Consider the following 20,435-nt stretch of genomic DNA (forward strand, 5'->3'; position numbering starts at 1 on the left):
AAATTAAAAAATACAGTGACATGACATTGAAAACTATTTCAAAACAACCCAAACTGCCAAATTTAAGGAGACAAAAAACAATCAGTTTTTTTGTGTTATTATGGAAAAGTACTAACAAATGCTGAGTACCGAGAACAGAACCTTGCGGTACTCCTTGGGTAATAAAATAGCTCCATACACTAGGCAGATTGAGACTAAAACACGATGCTATGCCATATAAAGACAATTAAACCTGGACAAAATGTTGCAATCAAACTGTCAAATAAGAACTAGCATTCTGTATATAAAATAGATTTTACAAATGAATATTAGAAGTGCTATTTAATTGATCAGAAGAAATAATTCATTTAAAGAGGGGCAAAACCGGTGCGCCTTTGAAGTGATAGCTTTCAAATCTTAATAGCTGCATTAGAATACTTTTAAATCCTCAAGTTTACGACTAAAGCATGTTTTCATTGGCCAAATTATCCACCACTTGTGGCCTATTTTTGTACGGAGAGGTGCACTTTGCCACTTTTACTCCTCATTTTGTGGAGGCTTTTAAACATTGTGGGCATTTTCAGCAAAGCTGTGGGGATTCAAGTGTGGCCTTTAACCTGTTTTAAGAGCGTCATGTGGAAGCCTTCTTCGGAGTTCAAGTGGCTGACCAGCAAAAGTAACTCATTCTTTTAACAATGCATCAGAAACCACCCAAAATTGCTTTAATTGTATACTGTACTGTACTGTATATACTGTATATATATATATATAACTATATATAGTGTGTATATATGATATATGCAGTACTGTATATAAATACATTGTTTAAATGCTTTATTAATTTACCACAAGTAATATATTGACATTTTGTATTAAATAAAAACAATTATTCACATATTTTTTTAAATTGTTTTCACAAACTTGCACTTTTAAATTTTTATTAATAAAAAATAATTATTAAAAAATCGAAAGAAAAATATTACATTGTAATTTTAACGTATAAATACGTTTTTCAAATGTAGTTATTATTATCAAATTATTTTGAATGTGGTAGCATCAAAATTTAAAAAATAGCATATACATAAAATATTTGTAACATTTTAATTTATTAAAAATGATTGAATTCATTCATTTCTAAATGTACTTACATGAACACTACTATAAGTCTTGGAAATGTTATTTTCTTTTAAGAAAAACCAATTTTTTCGATAAGGATATCAGATCAGATAATCAGCGAAAAAAGACCCCCAAATCTATGAAGCGTAGACATACTTTTATTTCAAATAAAACGTACATTTTTAATAAAACAAAAACGTAACTAACAAGAACATTAGAAATATTGAAAAAGTATGCAAGTTGTCAAGCGACAAAGGTGATTACTTCCACGCCCTCTGGTAGGCCATTTGGAGTACCGCATTACGTATTTTTATTTAACTGCGCGTACGCTTTACGTCCGGCGTGCTGACGTCAACCCGGAAGTGCCGGCGGCCGCTTTTTTTTTTTTTTTTTTTTTTATTGTTGTTGTTTTTGTCAGTGAGTCGGGCACCTGGGAGGCTTCGACAATGCGGCGGCGCGCTCGAAATGGGTCAAGACCCCCCGGTGATGGAAGATGACGCCAGTGCCATATCTCGTACTTGTAAAATGCCCTCTTTCATCGGTCCTCTGGAAGCGGAAGAGAAGGTGAAATCGCCGCTGGGAATTAGCAAAGTGGAGGCGTCGCTGCGAAATTTGGACCGACGTGTGAGCAGAAGGACGTTGTCGCAGGACGAAGGAGAAAAAGGAGCAATAGTAGAAGAAGAAGAGCAACAAAGAGGAGTCATCGAGGAAGAACAAGATGCGGAGGACAACGACAATAACAACTGCAACGGTGGCGGGCGGGAGAGGAGGGGGGCGGACATTATGGAGTTCCTGAGGGCGAGTTTGTTGGCTTCGAAGTTTCCCTCAGACTGCGCGAGTCAGGACGCTCGGATGCAGGGCGAGAAGCCGGGACACGCCGGAGTTGAAAACGAGCATCCCTCCGCCGAGATCACCCCTCCAGTCGCTGGGGGACTTGATCTAGTTTCTCTTTCCGACATTAAACATGAAAGTTGTGGCACGAGTGTCAAAGGTCACGTGAATTGCGCCGTCTACTGCATCGCCAACGAGCGCTACCGCGATACTGTTGGGGCCGAGCTTCGGGACAATGACCCGACTTCCGGTTCGGGCGAGGGGCTCGTTTTGCACACCGTCGACGAGCTGGTGGACCCGCTGCGCGAGGCATCCCGCAGCCGGCGCTCGTCGCGGCAGGCGGCTGCGGACGGCGCCGTCGACGCGCAACCCTGCCGGGTGTGCCTGGAGGACAAAACCATCGCACCTTTGCCGTGCTGCCGGAAGCTGGTTTGCGACGAATGTTTGACACTTTACGTCAGCTCCCAGGTGGGTGACAAGTGGGCGTTAGCTCGAGGGATGAGTGAGTACCGATGCCAGGTATCAGTATCGAGCTCATCCCGGCCTCTGCCGATATCAGCAACCGATACTTGAGGCAAACAAAATTGGACTTCGGGAAGTCCTGCAGCGGTTGGACACATCGACAAATCATCATGTGCGTCAGAAAGAAAGAAAGTTCACAATTATCTTCATTGCGTTAATTGAAATTGAACGTATCAAATGTAGCGGTATCTGCGAGTACTCAAGAGTAACGGTAAATGGATTGCACTTCTATGGCGCTTTAACTCCACCGTCGCGGTGCCCAAAACACTTTAGCGATGCTCACGTTCGCTCGTTCACCCGCACATTTGTGCGCCAACGGGCGGGCGCTGCCGGGCCCACTGGGAGAAAGTCTGGGTTCGCTGTCTTGCCCAAAGACACTTCGGCAGTGGACGATCTGAGCTGGGATTCAAACCGTCGACCCTTCGGTTACTGTGGGAACGGCTCTTACCAGTTGAGCCACAGCCGCCCTTGCGCTTGGCCGCCTTTTTAAGCTTTAGAACAGTCGTTTTATGGCGGCGCAAAGCAAATTTGCTCAAAAGTTCCACTCTGTGCACATGGCAACACGTGTGTTCGTAACGCATGAAGCGCACATTAACCTGCCCAACCTGTTTGCTGGCATGTTCCCCCCCCCCGCCCTCCCGGTGTTGTGCCCAAAAGGCCATGGCATCACATCGGCGGGCCTGACGCATAATCGCTTTACAAGACTGAATGCGCTTTCCGCTTATGTAAAATGTAACCCAATTATGTGGCGGCTTGTGGAGCAATACCAGAGCTCAATGAAAAAAATGCAGCATTTTCATATTTCAAATGCTTTCTTCATCTTTTTTGTGAACACTGATTACAAAGAGCTCCCAGAATGACACGGTGTATTTACATGAAAATATTGGGTTGACTTTAGGGATACTCGAGACCGTATTTTTTCAGTTTTCACTCTTAACTACGCACCGATACAGAGTACAGATAGCACTAGTACGTTTGATACATACAATTTCAATCAAGACAATGACAGATAATTGTTTTCTTTCTTTCTGACGCGCATGATGATTCGCCAGTGTCGAACCGCCGGAGTGTAGCACCAACTACTGGTGAGGAGGACTTGCTGGATGTCAGATTTTGATTTTGATTTTTTTTGCCTCGATTATTATCGGCATCCTTCACGAGCACCTGCTAGCGCTAACGACTCGCCTACGCCTAATTTTTGTATCTGTATTCCCACGTGCTTTGAACTCGCTTTGAGTCGTGATGCATCTGGAGGGAACGCTGCATCGTGTGTGTAAACGCGCATTTCTTGAATTGGATCACAATGAGTGTTCCTAATATTATGGCTGATGAGCGTGTCTTTTTTCTCCTTCCAGCCTTCTGTTTACGTAAGACTTAATCGCATTACGTTGTGAATTATTAACCGTTTCCTGTCAGGATTACTTCCCACGCATAATCGCATCAAATCCAGAATCCTGGAGCATTTGCGTTCTCAACTCCGAAGACAAATCGCAGCCGCTTTTCATTGGGCAGGTCCAAGCGGCCAAGGCGCACATCCGCTGTCCCATCTCGGAGTGCGGCGGCATGCTGGAGAGCGCCGCGGTGGTCTCGCACCTGGCCGGCGAGGACGCGCTCCGGTACCGCTACTTCCTGGAGCTGAGTCAGCTGGACGCCAGCACCAAGCCCTGCCCCCGATGCCGACACTTCACCTCCCTCGGCCGCTCCAGCCCCGGCCGCTCGGAGCACAAGTACAAGGTCCACCCAAAAAATCATTTTAGTTCATAATAGTGAGCAAATATGGGGGGAATTTTAATGCAGACAGTAAAAAGTGATGAGTGTGAATACCTAGTTAATTTCATCTATTTGTTTAATAAACGAGTGGAAAGTTCGTTATTGTGTATATACAATTCTAAGGGATTTCTTTGAACGTAATAAATGTTGGGTCACAGTTAAAACGGCAAAATGTGGGTGAAGAAAGATGGGGGGGGGGGGGGGGAGTTTTTCTGCACATGACATTTTTGTCATTTTACATAAATTATTGTCAAAAAAACCATGTTTTTACTTATGTGTAATTGTATAAACTTGTAAGGGATTTCTTTTGTACTGAATACATTTTAAATTACAGCTATAGCATACAGTAACAAAATGTGGAAAAAGTCTTGCAGAGACTTGTGCACATTTGATTTATTTTGATTGATTGATTTTTTTTTTCAAAAAATAAATTCACAACAAAAAAAAAATCCCAAACAGGTTTTGTCATAATGTACATTATTTTCATGTGACAAAAGAACTCAATATGTAAACGTGTAAGCGATTTTAATTGTAATCCATTTTGGATCACAGCTATTACATACAATAATTAATTAATAAAATTTAAAAAAGTGAAGGGTTGAATACTTACAAACACAATATTTTTGCTCTTTTGCTCTAACTAGTTTAATTGTATGCATTTGTGCAATAACGTACACGCTCTGATCCAACTCGGCGTTATTCCGCTCACTGGCATGGAAGCGGGAGCTCAGAACATGCGACGCTGAGTGCTGTCTTGTCGCGCAGATCCAGTGCAGTAGCTGCCAGTTTGTGTGGTGCTTCAAGTGCCACACGCCCTGGCACCAGGGCATCAAGTGCCGCGACTACCGCAAGGGCGACAAGCAGCTGAGGAGCTGGGCCTGCGTCATCGAGCGCGGGCAACGCAACGCGCAGAAGTGCCCAAAGTGCAAGGTACTCAAAAAGCTTCCAGCGACACATAAACTGACACATTATACAAAAAGAGAATTCAACATTCAAACATGAAAATGTGCGACCAAACCTTATCGATTCGTCGGACAAACGTCAGCTAGCTTAATGCTAACATATAATGTGAAACGCCATTGGCCGGCTAAGAGAAATGAGCATAGATGTCACGGTAATTCTAAAACATCAAACAACTGCAGCAACTCATACAACCAGAGCGTACAACAATTATCCAGCCATGCGGTGCATATAAAAAGTCTACACACCCCGCAGTCAATACTATAAAACATTGAAAAAGCTTTTGTCTACTATTAATGTGACGTTCAAACTGTTGAAACGTGTTGGCCGGCCGTGCGTCCCAAAGTGAACTCGAGCTGCTCTCTTGTTCGTTTGGCTGCAAAATCCAGCAAGCTGACGTCAGGATGCACTTAGCTGAGCTTAATGCGCGCTTCATAGCGCGTAGCGGCCACGCCGTTTCAGTTCGTGGATGCTTTGGAGTTTGCTGATTGACAGCTGTCGTCGTGTGTGCGTGTAGATCCACATTCAGCGCACAGAAGGATGCGATCACATGGTGTGCACGCAGTGTAACACCAACTTCTGTTACCGCTGTGGCCAGCGATACCGTCAACTCAGGTAACATATCATTCAATTCAAACATATTTTTCAAGAAATAGCTCATTCAATTAACTGTTAATATTACTTATTGTGAAATTACGTTAATTACAAATAATAATATATGCTTATATATGTGTATATATATATATATATATATATATATCATTTTTTTTATTGTTATTATTATTATTTTCTGGTAACATTCATTTAAAAACAGAAAATATTTACAAAAAAATTTAATTCAATTGAATCCATGTTTTTTACCAAATATATATTTTTATTTAATTAAATACTGTCAGAATATCATTTATTATTAAATTAATATGATAATGAAAACAATATTTGAAATGTTCAAATTAAAGCTCTGGTAACAGCTTTAAAAAAATATATGAAAAATAACATTTTAAAATAAATAATGAAACGAAATGATAATGCTATTTATTATCGAATTACTGAAAGTAATCTTTTTAAATGTAAAAGATTTTTGTGGACTTTGTAATGTCTGTTTCATTATTGTAATAATTTCTTTCCCTGATGTCAGGTATTTCGGGGATCACACGTCCAACCTCAGCGTGTTTGGCTGCAAATATCGATATCTGCCAGATAAGCCGCATCTGCGACGCTTTATCAGAGGTTCCATCTGCGGTCAGTTTGTGTGTGTTTATGTGTGCGTTCATATTTTTTGCTAACTAGTTGAACCTCGGCGTGGAGGTCGTGCAATTTGGAATTTGAATTGTCAGTCGCACAAAGACGAACTCTTGAGCTTGTAATACACATTGCAGCAAATAAGTTGTAGCGTTACGAGAAAAAAGATTGTAAATACGAGAGTACAAATAATATCATAGTTGCAATAGTACCAAATAATGTCATCATTTTTGAGAAGAAAGTCGCGTTTACTGAAGAAAAGCGCTTTGGGCGCCACGAGTGGTTCCCGATTGACTTGAGGATATTTTGTGCTCTTAAATGTTTGTTGTTTGTTGTGTTTTGTGTCAGGTCTGAAGGTGCTGTTGGCGCCGGTGGTCGTGTTGCTGGTGCTGGTCTTCGGCGCCGTGGCGCTGGTCATAGGTAACAAGTTGCTATTGGGGCCACACTGGAAAGTCCATTCGCTTAATATTTTGTAAGCCAAATTTTCTAAATATGACTTTTTATCTCAAAAATATACCACTTTAGTCTGGGAATATTACAATTTTCTCTTGGAAATATGCAACTTTTTATCTTTATCCTAGTGATATTGCTACTTTGATTTAAAAAAAAAAAAAAAAATCAATGATATGCCATTAATCTTGTAAATACTGTCAGATTTTTGGGGGGAGGGAAATGATATGACTTTGTTCTCATAATTTGACAAGCCCAATTCCAATGAAGTTGGGACGTTGTGTTAATCATAAATCCAAAGAGAATGCAAATGCAATGATTTGCGTTCCAACTTCACTGGAATAATACAACTTTGTACAATCTAAAAAGATCCAAATGTTTTTGTCTCCAAAAGATACAAATTCATTCTGGTAATATTGTGACATTGATCTTGGATATGTATTTATTTATTGTAAATATTACAACTAAGATAAAAATCTAGTATTTCTTTGGTCATAAAATCTCAACTTTCATTTTTAAACTATACAACAAAAGAAAGTCTCATGAATGTGTTTTTCATTTTGTAAATCTTGCAACTGATCTAAACGTATAGTACTTGTTTTCATCATGTCACAACTTTAATCTTGGAAATATGGAAAGTATCTGAAAATGCATTTTTTTTCCACTCATTCTTGGAATATTACACCTCTCATCTCAATATTTATCTGAAATATACATATATATTTTAACATTTTGTCTCAAAGTTTTTTCTCCTGCCTTTAAGGGGCGTGGCCTAATGAGTGCCATCCGGAGCACTCGTCTTGTGGTTTAGTATGTTCCGTGTGGCCCTAACCCTCTTTTGCACCTTTACAGAAACGGACTATTGCCTTGTGTGTGTTCACTAGTAGCTTGTCCCGCTCACACGCCAACCGTGTGTTTGTGTGCAGGTTTGATCGGGTTTCCCTTTTACCACGTGTGCAAAAAGAGGAAGAAGCAGCGCTCTCTGCGCTTTTGACGCCTGCGGCTGCGCAGGCACAGGAAGTGAAACCTCCTCAGGGAGCACGTAAGACGCGGACCGTCGCCGTCCTCATCCTCGTCCAGTCTCGTCCTTTTTTGCAGACAGTTTTTGCACTTTTACCTGCCGCCCCCGCACGCACGGCCTCGGCGCTCCCGCGCGGGATTCGCCGTCAAAACGCACGCGTGAGCGAGGGGGGCGGAGCCAGCGTTGTTTACGCCCCCGCGCGCGCGACGGTTGATTGGCTGCCGCCGGGAGCAGGTTGGCGGCAAGCGGGTCGAACGCAGGACATCTCAGAAAAGCGGGGACTGTGTCGCATTTATGACACACAAAAACCTGGGAATTTGGAAACATGTTGTCCCTGCAGCTGCACTGGAAATAAGAATTATGCTGTTCAAGTTATTAATACAGCAAATCATTGCTGTGTCGCCATTGCTTGCAGGCCTGTGCGTCGCTTGAATTATTATCCTTTCCACAAACCGAATCGTCTTGTCGGAGTCTCAACGTGCCACGAAACCTAACAAATTTTGCCAAGGGTGTGATTGCGTATATTTCGGAAAAAATGTATCTCCAGTGCTGCCTTGAGTTTTTCAAGATGCGAGGTGTCGTTGGGCAAATGGCGAACAATTCTTCAAAAATGAGGCTTGAAGCGGAAGGTTACTGTCAAAATAAACATCAAGCAAAAAGAATTGTACACGTTGGGTATTTAAAACAACCAAACAACTTCTGCTAACCAGTCGGTTTAGCTTAATGCTAACCAACAATGAGAAATGCCAAAGACGGGCTGACGAATGGCGCTAGCGTTGCGTGTTACAACCCTTTAAGCAAACACAAACGCTGGACCAACACATGTAGACAAATAGTACTGTATAACAATACAGTTGATTATATTCTCTAAAAACGACTACTATAGCAGCTTACTGAGGACCAAGCACCTACATGTATCTTCATATGTCTGTATTATACTGCCCCCAGGTGGCTGGGGGGTGCAAGCCAGAAGGAGCAGCACAATGTGCATTGAATTGAAGCAAAGAATGTGGCAAAAACGGTTTTATTCTTTACATGATATGTAATTATGTCATCGCTGTATGGTTCTATAATGTAAAATACTAGAGAGGAACGGAATGAGTTCAACTCTGAGCTCAAGGCACCGCTGTATTTTAGGGCTCCTGAACGCAAAACCCCGAAAACGCACTCAGTGGCGTCCCTGGAATCTTAAAAAAAGCCCAATAATAAATCAGTTCCCAGCACTAGCGTCATTGATCAACACAAAATTGGGCGGACATGTTGAGCAGAGCAAAACACACCAAAAATTCTCAGTCGGCCATTTTGTTTTGACGGAACCGTTTAGGGCAAATTCCAGGCGGACTTCAACTTGGAGGTCAGCTGGCCTCCCTCCTGCGCGCCCGCACGCCGGCATGCGCGTTGTCGGCTGCTTGGATTGTGCCAAAACGAGCTCCGCCCCGTGCCGGAAGCGGAAATTAGCGGCAGTTTTGTTCGGCGAATTCCGAAGATTCCGGATTGTCACTCGTGACCTTGTGCCACATTTCTCACCCTTCTGCCAAAACATCGCCGCGTTCATCCTCGTCCGGCCGCATTGCTGCCAAAGCACCGCTCGCGTGTCCGCTGCCAACCCACCAAGTTATATTTCGAAATACGGGAGTGCTCGGTGAGAAGTTACGTCGTCAGGAACGACGCGCACAAAACGCACTTCATCGTCCGCTTTGCGCTCGGTGCAAATGAAGGAATAATAAAGATCGAGGAAACTAAATTGGCCTTCAAGCTTTACGCGAAACAAGTTGGAATGTTACGGGAAAATACATTGTGTTATGAAAAACAAAAATGGTGATGTTCTGAGAAAAAGTTGCAATGCCAGAGAAAAAATGCAAATGAGGAAAGAATCAAAGGGCGGGGGGGGGGGAGTTTCGTTACCAGACAAAAATGTTCATATTACGGGAAATATAGCATAATCTTACTTGAAAAGCATCGTAATATTGTCAGAAAAAAGAAAAGGTCACGAGAAAAACAATTCCAATGCGATACAAGAACTAATATTACAAGAAAAAAAGTTGTAATGATAGTTGAAAAATAGTTCGTTCTTTCCATTTATACTCCTAACATTCCAACAAAAAACAAAACGTGTACTTTGACCGTACATCAGGTTTTACTGCTTGTAATTCCAATTTTGTTGTCATGGTATTCAAATTGTGTCTCCTACGAACAAGGCCAAATGTCATGTGAGTGTTTTTGGCCAATCACGTTGGACTTGCCGGGGACGTTCGCTTCCCACTGGCTGTGTTTGTTTGGTTCTCTCTTTGTTGTTGTTGTCGTCGTCGTCTTTCAAATGTGTCTTGTATCCACCGATGCAAAGAAGCCGCCGCGATCCAATCGAAAGTTGCGTTCGTCGGTGGTCCGGGGCCGCAATCCGTAATGGCGTCGGCGCTATTATATTATTCATGTTCTACTACAACAAATATCTTCAACTCCGTATTTGCTTCATAATTGTGGATTGTGTTGGAAATGTGGATGAAGACGAAGAATAAAGTCACCCCGGTGGTCACAGGGTTCCTGCGCAAGTGTGCGACGTATGGAATTTCATTTCATAAATTTCAAAGTAGGATTTCAATATGGGGTGAGGGTTTCAAAACGGGGTTACAGTTTCAAAGTAGGGTTTTAAAACGCGGTTAGGGTTTCAAAGTACGGTTTAAAACGGGATTAGGGTTTCAAAGTAGGGTTTCAAAACAGGGTTCAAGTTTCAAAGGAGTGTTTCAAAATGGGGTTAGGGTTTCAAAATGGGGTTAGGGTTTCAAATTGTAATAATAAAAATGTATTTTATACTCATACTTCTGGTTGTAATTGTTGTTGCTTTTTTTCTTGTATTTGAGCGAGCTCGATTCATCCGGAAATGATTTTGCGCCGTCTGGAAATAGCAAGAAGCAGAATGATACTCTTGTATTTACTCGAATGTCACAAATGTTTGGACTTGTTTAGCCGGAAGTCGGGTCGAGGTCTGAAATTTTGAAATGTGAATCCTGCACGCAAGCGGAAATGGTGTCGGCGCTGCATCCCAAATTTGTTTTCCTGGCTTGCACTTTTGCACCCTCGACACGAGCTGCACGCCGGCTTCCTTTCAACTCGACGGACGACGATGGATGATTTGATTCATGTTGCACGACAACAAAGGTCTTCAAATCCATATTTGCTTCATATTTATGGGTTTTGTTCAAAATGTGGCTGAAGAAGAAGAAGAAAGTCCCCGCGGTGGTGCACTTGCGTCACAGCTTTTCCACAGGAAATGGCCCATAAACGTTACATTGGTCTGCGGGACCAAGACCGGTTCCAACAAGAACCGACTTGAGTGTCAAACATTCATTCAAAACGATCCTTCATGTATTCATTGTGTGACAATAAAACATCTACAAAAAGCAGTCACACTCCACCTGAAATGAATACGAGCGCAATGGAAATCCCCTTCATGATGTTGGCCGTCATATTTATTTGATAAATATCCAAATATTAACAGCCACGCAAGGCAAAACTCAATACAGTTGATGTTAAATATGACCTTTAAATATGAATAGCAGTAAGTTAGTGGAGAACAACACGCAATCGTCTCTCGGGCCGATTCCTGTGCTTTGGTCCAAACATTTTACACGTCCGCAATGGAAAGCACGACATCGTCGAAATACAGCGGCGCCCCGAACTGGATTTGACAATTCGCAGTCAGACGCCACACTGCTGCCTCGACACACAAGTCGGTTACAATTGGTTCCGTCACCACATCCTCAAATCATCTTCAACCATCGAAATGAATGGAAATGCCATTAATCTGTTACACCCTAAATGTTTTTAATATGGAAAATAGCACTCGCTCAGATTGTACTTTATGAAAACATACAGTAATGACATAAGGAAATAGAATGTAGAGAAATTCAACAGTTTTTGCTTCAATTCAATGGACATTGTGCCGCTCCTTCTGCTGTCTTTGTTTGAACTCAGTATGACCTGACAGTAATAAAACAAAAAAATAACAAACAAAAAGGAATTGGACAAACCCTGAGAAAAAAACAAGCGTGAACATAGACGCCGCCTTTCAGAGGTGGAGGGGTCATAGGCTGCTGATCTCTATGAATTCTTCATATTTCTATTCATTTCCTCAAAAATGCTGACGCGTGTCACAAATGGTGAAAATCTGCTGGTAAGTGCTTGCAATTGCCTATAACAGCCACAGGGTGGTGGCAAAGTACTACCTTTCGATTGGACAGGGCTTTGGCTCACGTGACAGTAACTTCAATCTCGGCGGCACCAAAGCACTCCTTTTAAATTAGGACGGGCTTCGGCCTGAGCACAAAATCTGCAAATTTGTTCCAAAATGATCCACGTAAAAGTGGATTTGCATGCATGTGAGGAACATCATCTGCACGATGCAGTTACATTTTGGTTTATTGTTGCTTTTTCTCTGTACTTATGGGTTTTCTTTTGGATTGTTGTTGGTTTCTTGCAGCTGTGACCATCAGCCCCTAACAATAAAACAGTATACACACACTTGGTTACATTTTGACCCATGAAACAGTCTTATTTTCATTTGAAGTTTCATCTTCCATTACAATGACGTTTGTTTTTGTAATCAAATTGTATTGTGCGAGCTGTACCTAATGTTGTGTCCCGTGATTTTCGGTCACCAAACGTCAACAACAAATGGGTCACTAAAAAGTGTGCTTTTTTTGTCTTTGTTTGTTTTTGGGTTTTTTTTGCCCCCTCACACGCGCCGGCTCATCTCCAGCCCGTCCGCCGCACTTTTCCTCTTCTCGGCGGGGCTTCGTCCCAGAGCCTCGGCCTCCTCCAGGGTGGAGGTCAGCGGCCTGCCCAGCGTCTCGGGCAGCATCAAGGTCAGGATGCCGATGGCGAAAGCCAGGACGCCCACGATGAGCTGACGACACGTTTGGAAAGGACCACAGAGATTTGTTGAGGCCCACGCTCATACACTCAAATATGAAAGTAAGAGTGTTACAATTATAGAAAAGAAGGTCATAATTATGAGAATAAACTCAAAATGTTATGGGAATACGTTCTTAAATTAAAAACAACAGAAGATGTGAAAAAAATCGAAATATTCCAATAAAAAAATATTGGAGTAAAGTGGTAATAAATATGGAAAAGTCAGGGAATAAAAAGCCACGTGTCGCGTGGCGAAACCTGAGGCAGGTAGATCCAGACGTCGGCCAGGTACACGCAGAACGGCGCCACCACGCTGCCGACGCGGCACATCATGCTGCCGCTGCCCACCGCCAGAGACCTGCGGCCAAGCCAGAGCGGGGAAACGCCCGTCAGGGGACGCGGCTCGCCAACCAACGACATTTTCGCTCCTGTACGTGTCCGCGTCTATACATCATCTGCTAATCATCTAATACATTCTCAGAAGCGAGGAACTTTACATTTATTTCGACATAAGCGTGGCGAGCCGGTAGGGGAGCGCCATGACAGTCTGCCACCTTGAAACCGAAGTAGCACGCTTTCCGCTTTCGCCTCCACAAGTAATTCAACACTGCCAAAATTAGCAGGAAGCTAACTTTTCACATTCGCTTTTGTTCGACAGTGTTGTTGTTGTTCTTCGAGGTTTTTTTCTTCTACGACGGCTGCCGTTGTTGCGAAGCGCGTTTGAAAAACTGAGGGTCTCGAGTGCAGTTCATTTGGATGCAATACACAGTGTCGCCGCTAGATGGGAGTAATTCCTACACAGTGTACATGTACATACTTGTGTAAAAAATAAAAAATACTGGCAAGTACTGATTCAACTCCTTGTTCTTAAGTTGAAGTAAAAAAAATTCAGACTGAAATGTAGTTAAGTACAAAAGTGCTTCCGGTCTAGGGCGCCAAAATCTTTTTTTCCCCTTGAACTCTTTTCGTCACAGAAAATAGTTTCCGACTTGTATTAACTTTGTACTCGTACCGAGTAGGAAAAAAAATCAAGTTACATGTTGCAAGCTGATGTTTGTAGCGCTCGCTAGCCGGCCAATAGAGGGCGCAGGGGCACTGCCCCACCGCTAGCTTGCGCCAATAAACGGCAGGCTGACCTGGTGTTGCTTTGATGTGGCCCGCACAGTCATGTAGAGATATATTCAGATGCATACGGTTATGATTTATTTATAAGTAATGTACAAATACATGTACTTAAGTACGCAACGTTACTTCCCACCGCTGGCAATGAGCGACTCGCAAGAGGAGTGAATGTGAAGGCGCCGTTTACCTGATGATGGTGGGGTAAAGCTCGCAAGTGTACAAATAGATGAGACCGAAGGCGATGGCGACGGCGAACTTTCCGATCATGCTCAGAGCGATGGCCAGCGCCTCGATGTCCTGCGAACGCATGTTTGAGCAAACGAACAAATCATCACTGAAAACATCCAATCAAGCCATCAATCAATCAATCAATCAATACAATTTATAGCTCTATCATTAACCTGAAGTCACGGCCCAATGAAAAGGAAACACAGTAGGGTTTTTATTTGGCTTGTTTTTAAATGTTTTTAGTTCAACCTTTATTTTTTGGGGGTGGGGGGGGGGGGTGGGTTGTTGTCATCCAAATATTTTTTTTCAAAAATGCTCATTTTGTTATTGTTATCATTTTATATTTCATCCCTCCCAAAAGTTGTTGTTTGTAATTTATACCCTCAAAAAGCATTTCATCTCAAAAAAATTCAACCAATGTGTATGTGTATTTTGTTGAATTATAGCGGTGTTTAATTCCATGCTCGTAATTCAGAACGCCATTCCAGCCATCTCCCCCGCCCCAAAAAAAAAAATCCAACAACAATTATGTATTTTTTATAAATATAAAAAATATCACTTTAAATAGTGTACTTCATAAAAAATGACATAATTAAACAGAAGGTAAAGAATGATTCAGTTTTTGCCACAATTCAATTTACATTGTGCTGCTCCTTCTGGTGTGCGTGCCTTGGCCACCTGGGGGCAGTATAATACAGCCATATGAACATAACGTCCGTGGAGATGGTCGGCAATAATATTAGTCGTTCTTCACAGAGGATAAAGACTATATGGCTGTGGGTGTTGGTATATTGTTTGTCTCCGTGTGTTGCCGCACGGTTTGCGTTCAAACATCCTTTGCTGAAAGGGTTAGCCCATTGCTGGCGTTTCTGGTTGTGTTAGCATTAATCGGACAGTTGAAGTGGGAGTGGCATGAAGCGGCACAAAGCCTTTTGGTGGGCTGGAAGCAGGTCACGGGCGCCGCAGAAACGGACAGCGACACCCGGCCGCTAAAAATACGCCAGCGAGACCTGAGCCTCTTCCGAGATGATTTACTTTTACAGCCGCATCTTTGATTTCATGCTGGGCCCACGCCACGGCCGGCAGGCGCATCGTATCGCGTTACCGGCGGAACGACGCTATACTGCGAGTCGGCCTGTTGCCGTGGTAACGCAGCGCTAAGCGCTCAGACGTTCGCGGCTCCGTTTTCCAAGATGGACTTTGATTTGGCGAGTCAGCCGCGGCCCGATCGCCTCAAATAACACATGCACGCGCGCACGCATGCACACACAAGTGGGTACGTACGGCGGGGACCACTATGATGAGCGCGCAGGCGACCCCCGCCAGCAGCAGGGCCGGGGCGCACGTCTTCTTGCGCCCGATGCGGTCCATGGCGAAGCAGCCGACCAGATAAGAGGGAAGCTCCACCGCACCTGCAAGCAGCCAATCACGGCGCACTTCCTGAGACACACGATCCGGGGGGACCCAAATAACCCGGCTAACATTTCAAACGGGCGCGTTTACGACTTCGAGGCCGATGGGAAGGTCAGCGTAAGACCCAAGCGCAATTCAATTGGAGCATTTCTAACAAAGCAGCAGAAAATGACACGCACGAGCATGACATACAGAATCAGAATCAGAATCAGAATCACAATCATCGTTGGTTTGACTTTTTATGTGAAATGATTACAGTATGGATTTCAAACTTCATTGAGTTGTGCACAAATTAATCACCTGTTATTAAAATGCCAACATACAAATAAATTCATATTTTACTTTTATTTTTTTGATATCGAATATCATACATTTTCTGTCATATTAACTCATCATTTATTTGATTTATTCTATATTTATTTTAATATATAAATATCATAACATTAAAATACAAATAAATATAATATATATATATAAAATAATAATGTATTTTTAATTTACTGGATATATCATATTAATAATGAGTTTGAAATTAATACTTTACTAACATCAAAACCTATATTTATAAATATCCATTTTTGTTTTTCTATACCTTTAATGTTAAAACATAATCAATAAAAAAGAATAATATAATAATATATTATATTATATTAATAATATAGAAAATATAGTACAACATATTTTGGTTTTATTGTCAAAACTCTTTGTAATTTTTATTTCATTATATATCTCTAATGAAGACTTGACTTATGATTATAGAATCGAGCAAAAGAAAGTTTTTTTTATACATGATGAATGAGCAAAAATGTGTTGCGGCCTGTTGCCATCTTGTGTGTAGAATTTGGAGGGAAAAGAAAATGTGGTAAAAGCGAAGCGCGCTGCCTGCTTTTTGGACTTTTGATGAGCTTTTTTTGGGCCGGTTTGCCAGGATATTTTTGGAAAAGTCTCCACGAGAGGACGACCTCACGGCGACGCGATCGGCCGAGACGATTCTCCGCGCGTTCCTTACCGACCAGGAAGAGGTTGACGTACTGGTTGCCCCCCAGGTTGACGGAGCCCAGCGAGAAGACGTAGTAGCCCAGGCTGCCGATGAACCAGATGGCCCACACGGTGCACGTGCGCCCCGCCATCCGCCAGCTGCCGAACAAGTCCAGGATGGACAGCTTCCTCTGCGGCGCCTTGTCGAGCGCCTCCTCGCGCTCCTCCTTCTCCAGCAGCTCCGCGCCGTTCTGCTCCTCCGACTCCAGCAGCTCCTCCACCTTCAGCCGGCGCTCCGAACCGTTGACGCGGGCCATGGCGTCCAGCAGGGCTTGCGCCTGCTCGTACTTGCCCTTGGCGATGAGGTAGAAGGGCGTCTCGGGGAACTTCCAGCAGAAGAGCAAGAAGGGCGAGGTGCACAGCGACAGGACGATCTGGTAGATCCACCACACGCGCACCAGGTAGCCGGTCAGCGCCACCACCATGACGCCCACGGCGAAGGCGGCGTGCACGTGCATGGAGGTCCACGTGCGCACCTCGATGCCCGTGAACTCCGTCACGTACACGAAAACCACCACCAGATAGCCGCTGGATGCCTGGGAGGAGAACGAGGCGCTCGATGACGAGAAAAACTAAAACGTCCCAGTTTTTGCGGCCTTTCCGAAATGCCCTTCAATGCCACAAGATGTCGCCAAAAGTCTGTTTGCAACTCGAGAGGTTGCACCGTCTCAACAAATTGGCAAAAACACCCGAAGAACTTTTACATGCTAATGCACCTGTGGAGCCCTCCGATGGCCGCTCGTGGCACTTGTGCGGCGTTACGCGCACGTGTTGTCACGACGTCGACGCTATCAGGGTCTGATTGCGTGTGAAAAACAACAGCTGAGCGGCGGGGGAGACTTTTGCCGGACGGCGAGCTGTCTGATTACGCGCGCGCGCAATGAACTCACCATGGCCAGGAGGAAGCGGAAGGCCACAAAGTAGTAGTAGTTGGCGGAGAAGGCCACACACACGCCGATCCCAAATTGGCACAGGCTGGCGAACATTAGGATCTTCACTCTGCCAACCCTGAAGGGGCAAACCAGAAGAAACGAATGTTCGGGATTGGGAACCAGGGATTAGGGTTATGTCTAAACACGAAGGTTAATTAGACGGGTTAGGGAAGTGGAGTTTGGGGATTGGGGTTCGGATTCCCCTTCCCCTTCCCCTTCCCCTTACCTGTCAGCCAAGTCCCCAAACACAAGCGCCCCCACCAGCACCCCCAACATGAAGGTGGGCTGGCACAGCTTCGCCAGCCAGGCTCGGTCGCACACCAGGTCCCAGTCGGTCACGATGCTCTGGTACACTTCGCTGCGATCGTAAACAAAGCCCCCCACGCACGCTTCCACCGATTTATTTCCGTCAAAGGCGTACGCAAAGTCTCCGGGACGAATCCGCAGCGCCCGCCGGCAGCGGCTCAGCTCCCACTGCTCCCCGCCGGTGGTCCTGACCACCAGGGGGCCCGTTTCTGCTTTGAAGAGGGGCAGAAAGTCCTCCACGCTGGTCCCGCTCAGGTTGCCGAACAACACGTCCGTGACGTTGGCGGGAGCGCCGCAGACGAAGTCGGGCGTCTCCACCAGGAAGACGGAAGCCAGGTAGTGGATCCCGCAGGCCGTGGCCTGGAAGACGGCCGCAAAGTACACGCAGGCCTGAAACCTGAAAGACCAGAAACGAAAGCTCCTTGCACACTGGACCGCGCGGAACGGAGGGCACCAAGTCAACCTGCCATACATTCCCCCCCCGATTTTCTGCTATTGTCAACAGTTCAAAATCGCACAAAACCTTCGGGCTTCTGCTAGGAAGAAAACCAAATGTCAGGGAAAGCCTACTAGAACATCTGCAATGTATTTATATCACACAAATATGGCATTTGAACAGGGGCGCGCAGACTTTTTACATCCGCTGTGGTTTGGGTGTACCTAATATTGTGGCTGGTGAATGCGTGTTTGACACAGCGAGTTTTGGAAGTTAGAAGTTCTTTTTCGGTCAGCGGAGAGAGCGTGGAGCGGAAAAAAAAAAAACGCGGTTTTGCTGTTTGCGAAAGAAGGCAAACAGCCGACGAAGCGTTCAATTCAAAACAAAACAAGTCGAATTCCCCGGTAAGCACGTCTGGAGAAGCGATGCGCGCATAATTGAACAACACGTTTGTAAACGTGGAACTGCAATACACCGAGGTGTTCCTAATATTCGGACCCTTGCAATCGATGATTAACTCCCAAGTTTCCGGACCGTTATGACCCACGAGTATTAGGAATACGTTATCGTGGTGCCGGATTACATCAGACTGTCGACTGCCATGAAATGTTTGCTCAATCCGCCGACGGCGGCGGCGGGACCTTCCCAAAGAAGCAAAACGATCACATGAAGTTTGCGTACCTCTTGAAATGTCCGAGCTCGTCAAATATCCTCTCGACCGACATTTTGGGAAGCGTGCTCGCCGCGGGTACGTCTGTGCGTGCGTGCGTGCGTGCGTGCGTGGGTCCACGTCGACTCGGGCGAGGGTGAGTGGGTGGGAGGAGGGTGCGCGACACGCACAAAATGCGCACGCACACACAGAAAGATGCCTCAGAGGCTCCGCGACGTGTTGGACTCGTGTCCCGGCGGGGGGTGGGCAACAGAAGGCGCACGGGCTACGCCAGGCCCCCCGTGCGACTGTCAGAACCCAATCGAGTTTCAGAGGAATTGTTAGAAAAAGCCAACAAAACATTCAAAAGACACATGCTCGTAATATAGAATCATAATCGAGATATAATATACAATCAATCAGTACGTATTTGCCTCTCCTAAAATGGATGCCGCACCTCAAGCGATTGCCGTCGATTTTGAACAGGATTTCAAATCACCTTTATTTTCATATATTTGAAGCGTATCGTCAAACGGGGGCCGCGCTGCAATTGTCGGGGGAGAAAAAATTAAATGCCGCACCTGACATAAATGGATGATTTTATTTCCCCGACCTTGCCGGTGCTCAGGGGATACAAATGAGTTTCCGACAGTTACATTTCCGTTGAATTGGTTCGTGTAGGTTCCTGTTATTGACGCCCTTCCTCAAATAGTGGCCTTCGCGCTAAAAGTCACACCGCCGGGCGTGGCCTTATCTTAAACAAACAAATAAACAAATGGCGTCCACGGAAACAAATACGCAAGCGCCCCACCTCAAATGGATGCCTCGAAATAGTCGAAACAGGCGCCGGTACCTAATCAAATGACCTCTCTTGTCGCCCGAGGCGACCAATGGGAGCCCCTGATTAATGATTGACAGTTTGAGCGAAAGTTGACTCACCGCACGACCGTCGCGACTGGATCCGGCCGGAACGTTCGCCTCTGACGTCACAGCCGCCGACGCTCTTGCCGTCCGCTGGAACAAGAACAAAGGAAAACGAGATATGAAAGAAATATGAGCAGGAGTAGCTTTGAATTTGAAAACGTTTTTCACAACACGCTGTTGTGAATTTTTGTGTATTTTATTCCTAGGTGCCTTTCGAAACACCCGAGGAACTTTTACAAACGCATATTAAAAAGAGGCCGTATCAAATAATAGGTGCAAAAATTGAAACCAAATGAAAGGAAAAAAATATTGAAATTCATATTTTCTTTTTTGCGTGCCAAATTTTTCTTACGATTTCCCCCAAAGTTCTCACGAGTTGAGTAAAGAGCGAATACGCGGGGCAATGTTTGTTGTTAGGGGTCACGGTTGACAACCGAGTGCGAGGAACCGGTCAAAGGTCATCGGTGGGCCTCGCATGAACTTTGCGACGGTGGATGGAGAGAAAAAAAAAAAAAAAAAAAAAAAAAGAGGAGCTACTGCACGTCGCGGTCATGTGACCTTTCTGGCCCCGCCTCGTTTTGGGAA

The 20,435-nt window shown here is 44.5% G+C and overlaps 2 protein-coding genes across 9 annotated transcripts; one reads left to right on the plus strand and one right to left on the minus strand.

The window, feature by feature from the left end:
* Positions 1 to 1,472: 1,472 nt before the first annotated feature.
* rnf217 (ring finger protein 217) lies at positions 1,473 to 12,434 on the plus strand. Of its 2 annotated transcripts, none has more exons than XM_061753663.1 (7): positions 1,473 to 2,394; positions 3,961 to 4,182; positions 4,984 to 5,148; positions 5,696 to 5,793; positions 6,317 to 6,420; positions 6,769 to 6,892; positions 7,797 to 12,434. In XM_061753663.1, the coding sequence occupies exons 1-7, from the start codon at positions 1,561 to 1,563 to the stop codon at positions 8,383 to 8,385; spliced, it is 2,136 nt and encodes a 711-aa protein (XP_061609647.1). In that variant the 5' UTR covers positions 1,473 to 1,560; the 3' UTR covers positions 8,386 to 12,434. The 2 variants fall into 2 exon arrangements, with proteins under 2 accessions (XP_061609647.1, XP_061609648.1); XM_061753664.1 differs by having other exon boundaries at positions 1,474 to 2,394; positions 6,769 to 6,840; positions 7,797 to 8,005.
* Positions 11,693 to 19,825, minus strand: slc22a16 (solute carrier family 22 member 16). 7 transcript variants are annotated; one of them, XR_009785415.1, is made up of 8 exons: positions 17,762 to 18,949; positions 17,494 to 17,611; positions 16,598 to 17,139; positions 15,437 to 15,564; positions 14,112 to 14,221; positions 13,061 to 13,160; positions 12,517 to 12,794; positions 11,693 to 12,384 (listed from the first exon to the last, which is right to left on the minus strand). XR_009785415.1 is itself a non-coding variant. In XM_061753668.1 (8 exons), the coding sequence occupies exons 1-8, from the start codon at positions 19,000 to 19,002 to the stop codon at positions 12,571 to 12,573; spliced, it is 1,743 nt and encodes a 580-aa protein (XP_061609652.1). In that variant the 5' UTR covers positions 19,003 to 19,825; the 3' UTR covers positions 11,693 to 12,570. The 7 variants fall into 7 exon arrangements, 5 of the variants coding, with proteins under 5 accessions (XP_061609652.1, XP_061609653.1, XP_061609649.1 ...); XR_009785416.1 differs by having other exon boundaries at positions 16,575 to 17,139; XM_061753668.1 differs by adding an exon at positions 18,959 to 19,825 and having other exon boundaries at positions 11,693 to 12,794; positions 17,762 to 18,238.
* Between the last annotated feature and the right edge of the window lie 610 nt (positions 19,826 to 20,435).

This window comes from Phyllopteryx taeniolatus, chromosome 18, assembly GCF_024500385.1.
Source record: "Phyllopteryx taeniolatus isolate TA_2022b chromosome 18, UOR_Ptae_1.2, whole genome shotgun sequence".
NCBI classification, from domain to species: Eukaryota; Metazoa; Chordata; class Actinopteri; order Syngnathiformes; family Syngnathidae; genus Phyllopteryx; species Phyllopteryx taeniolatus.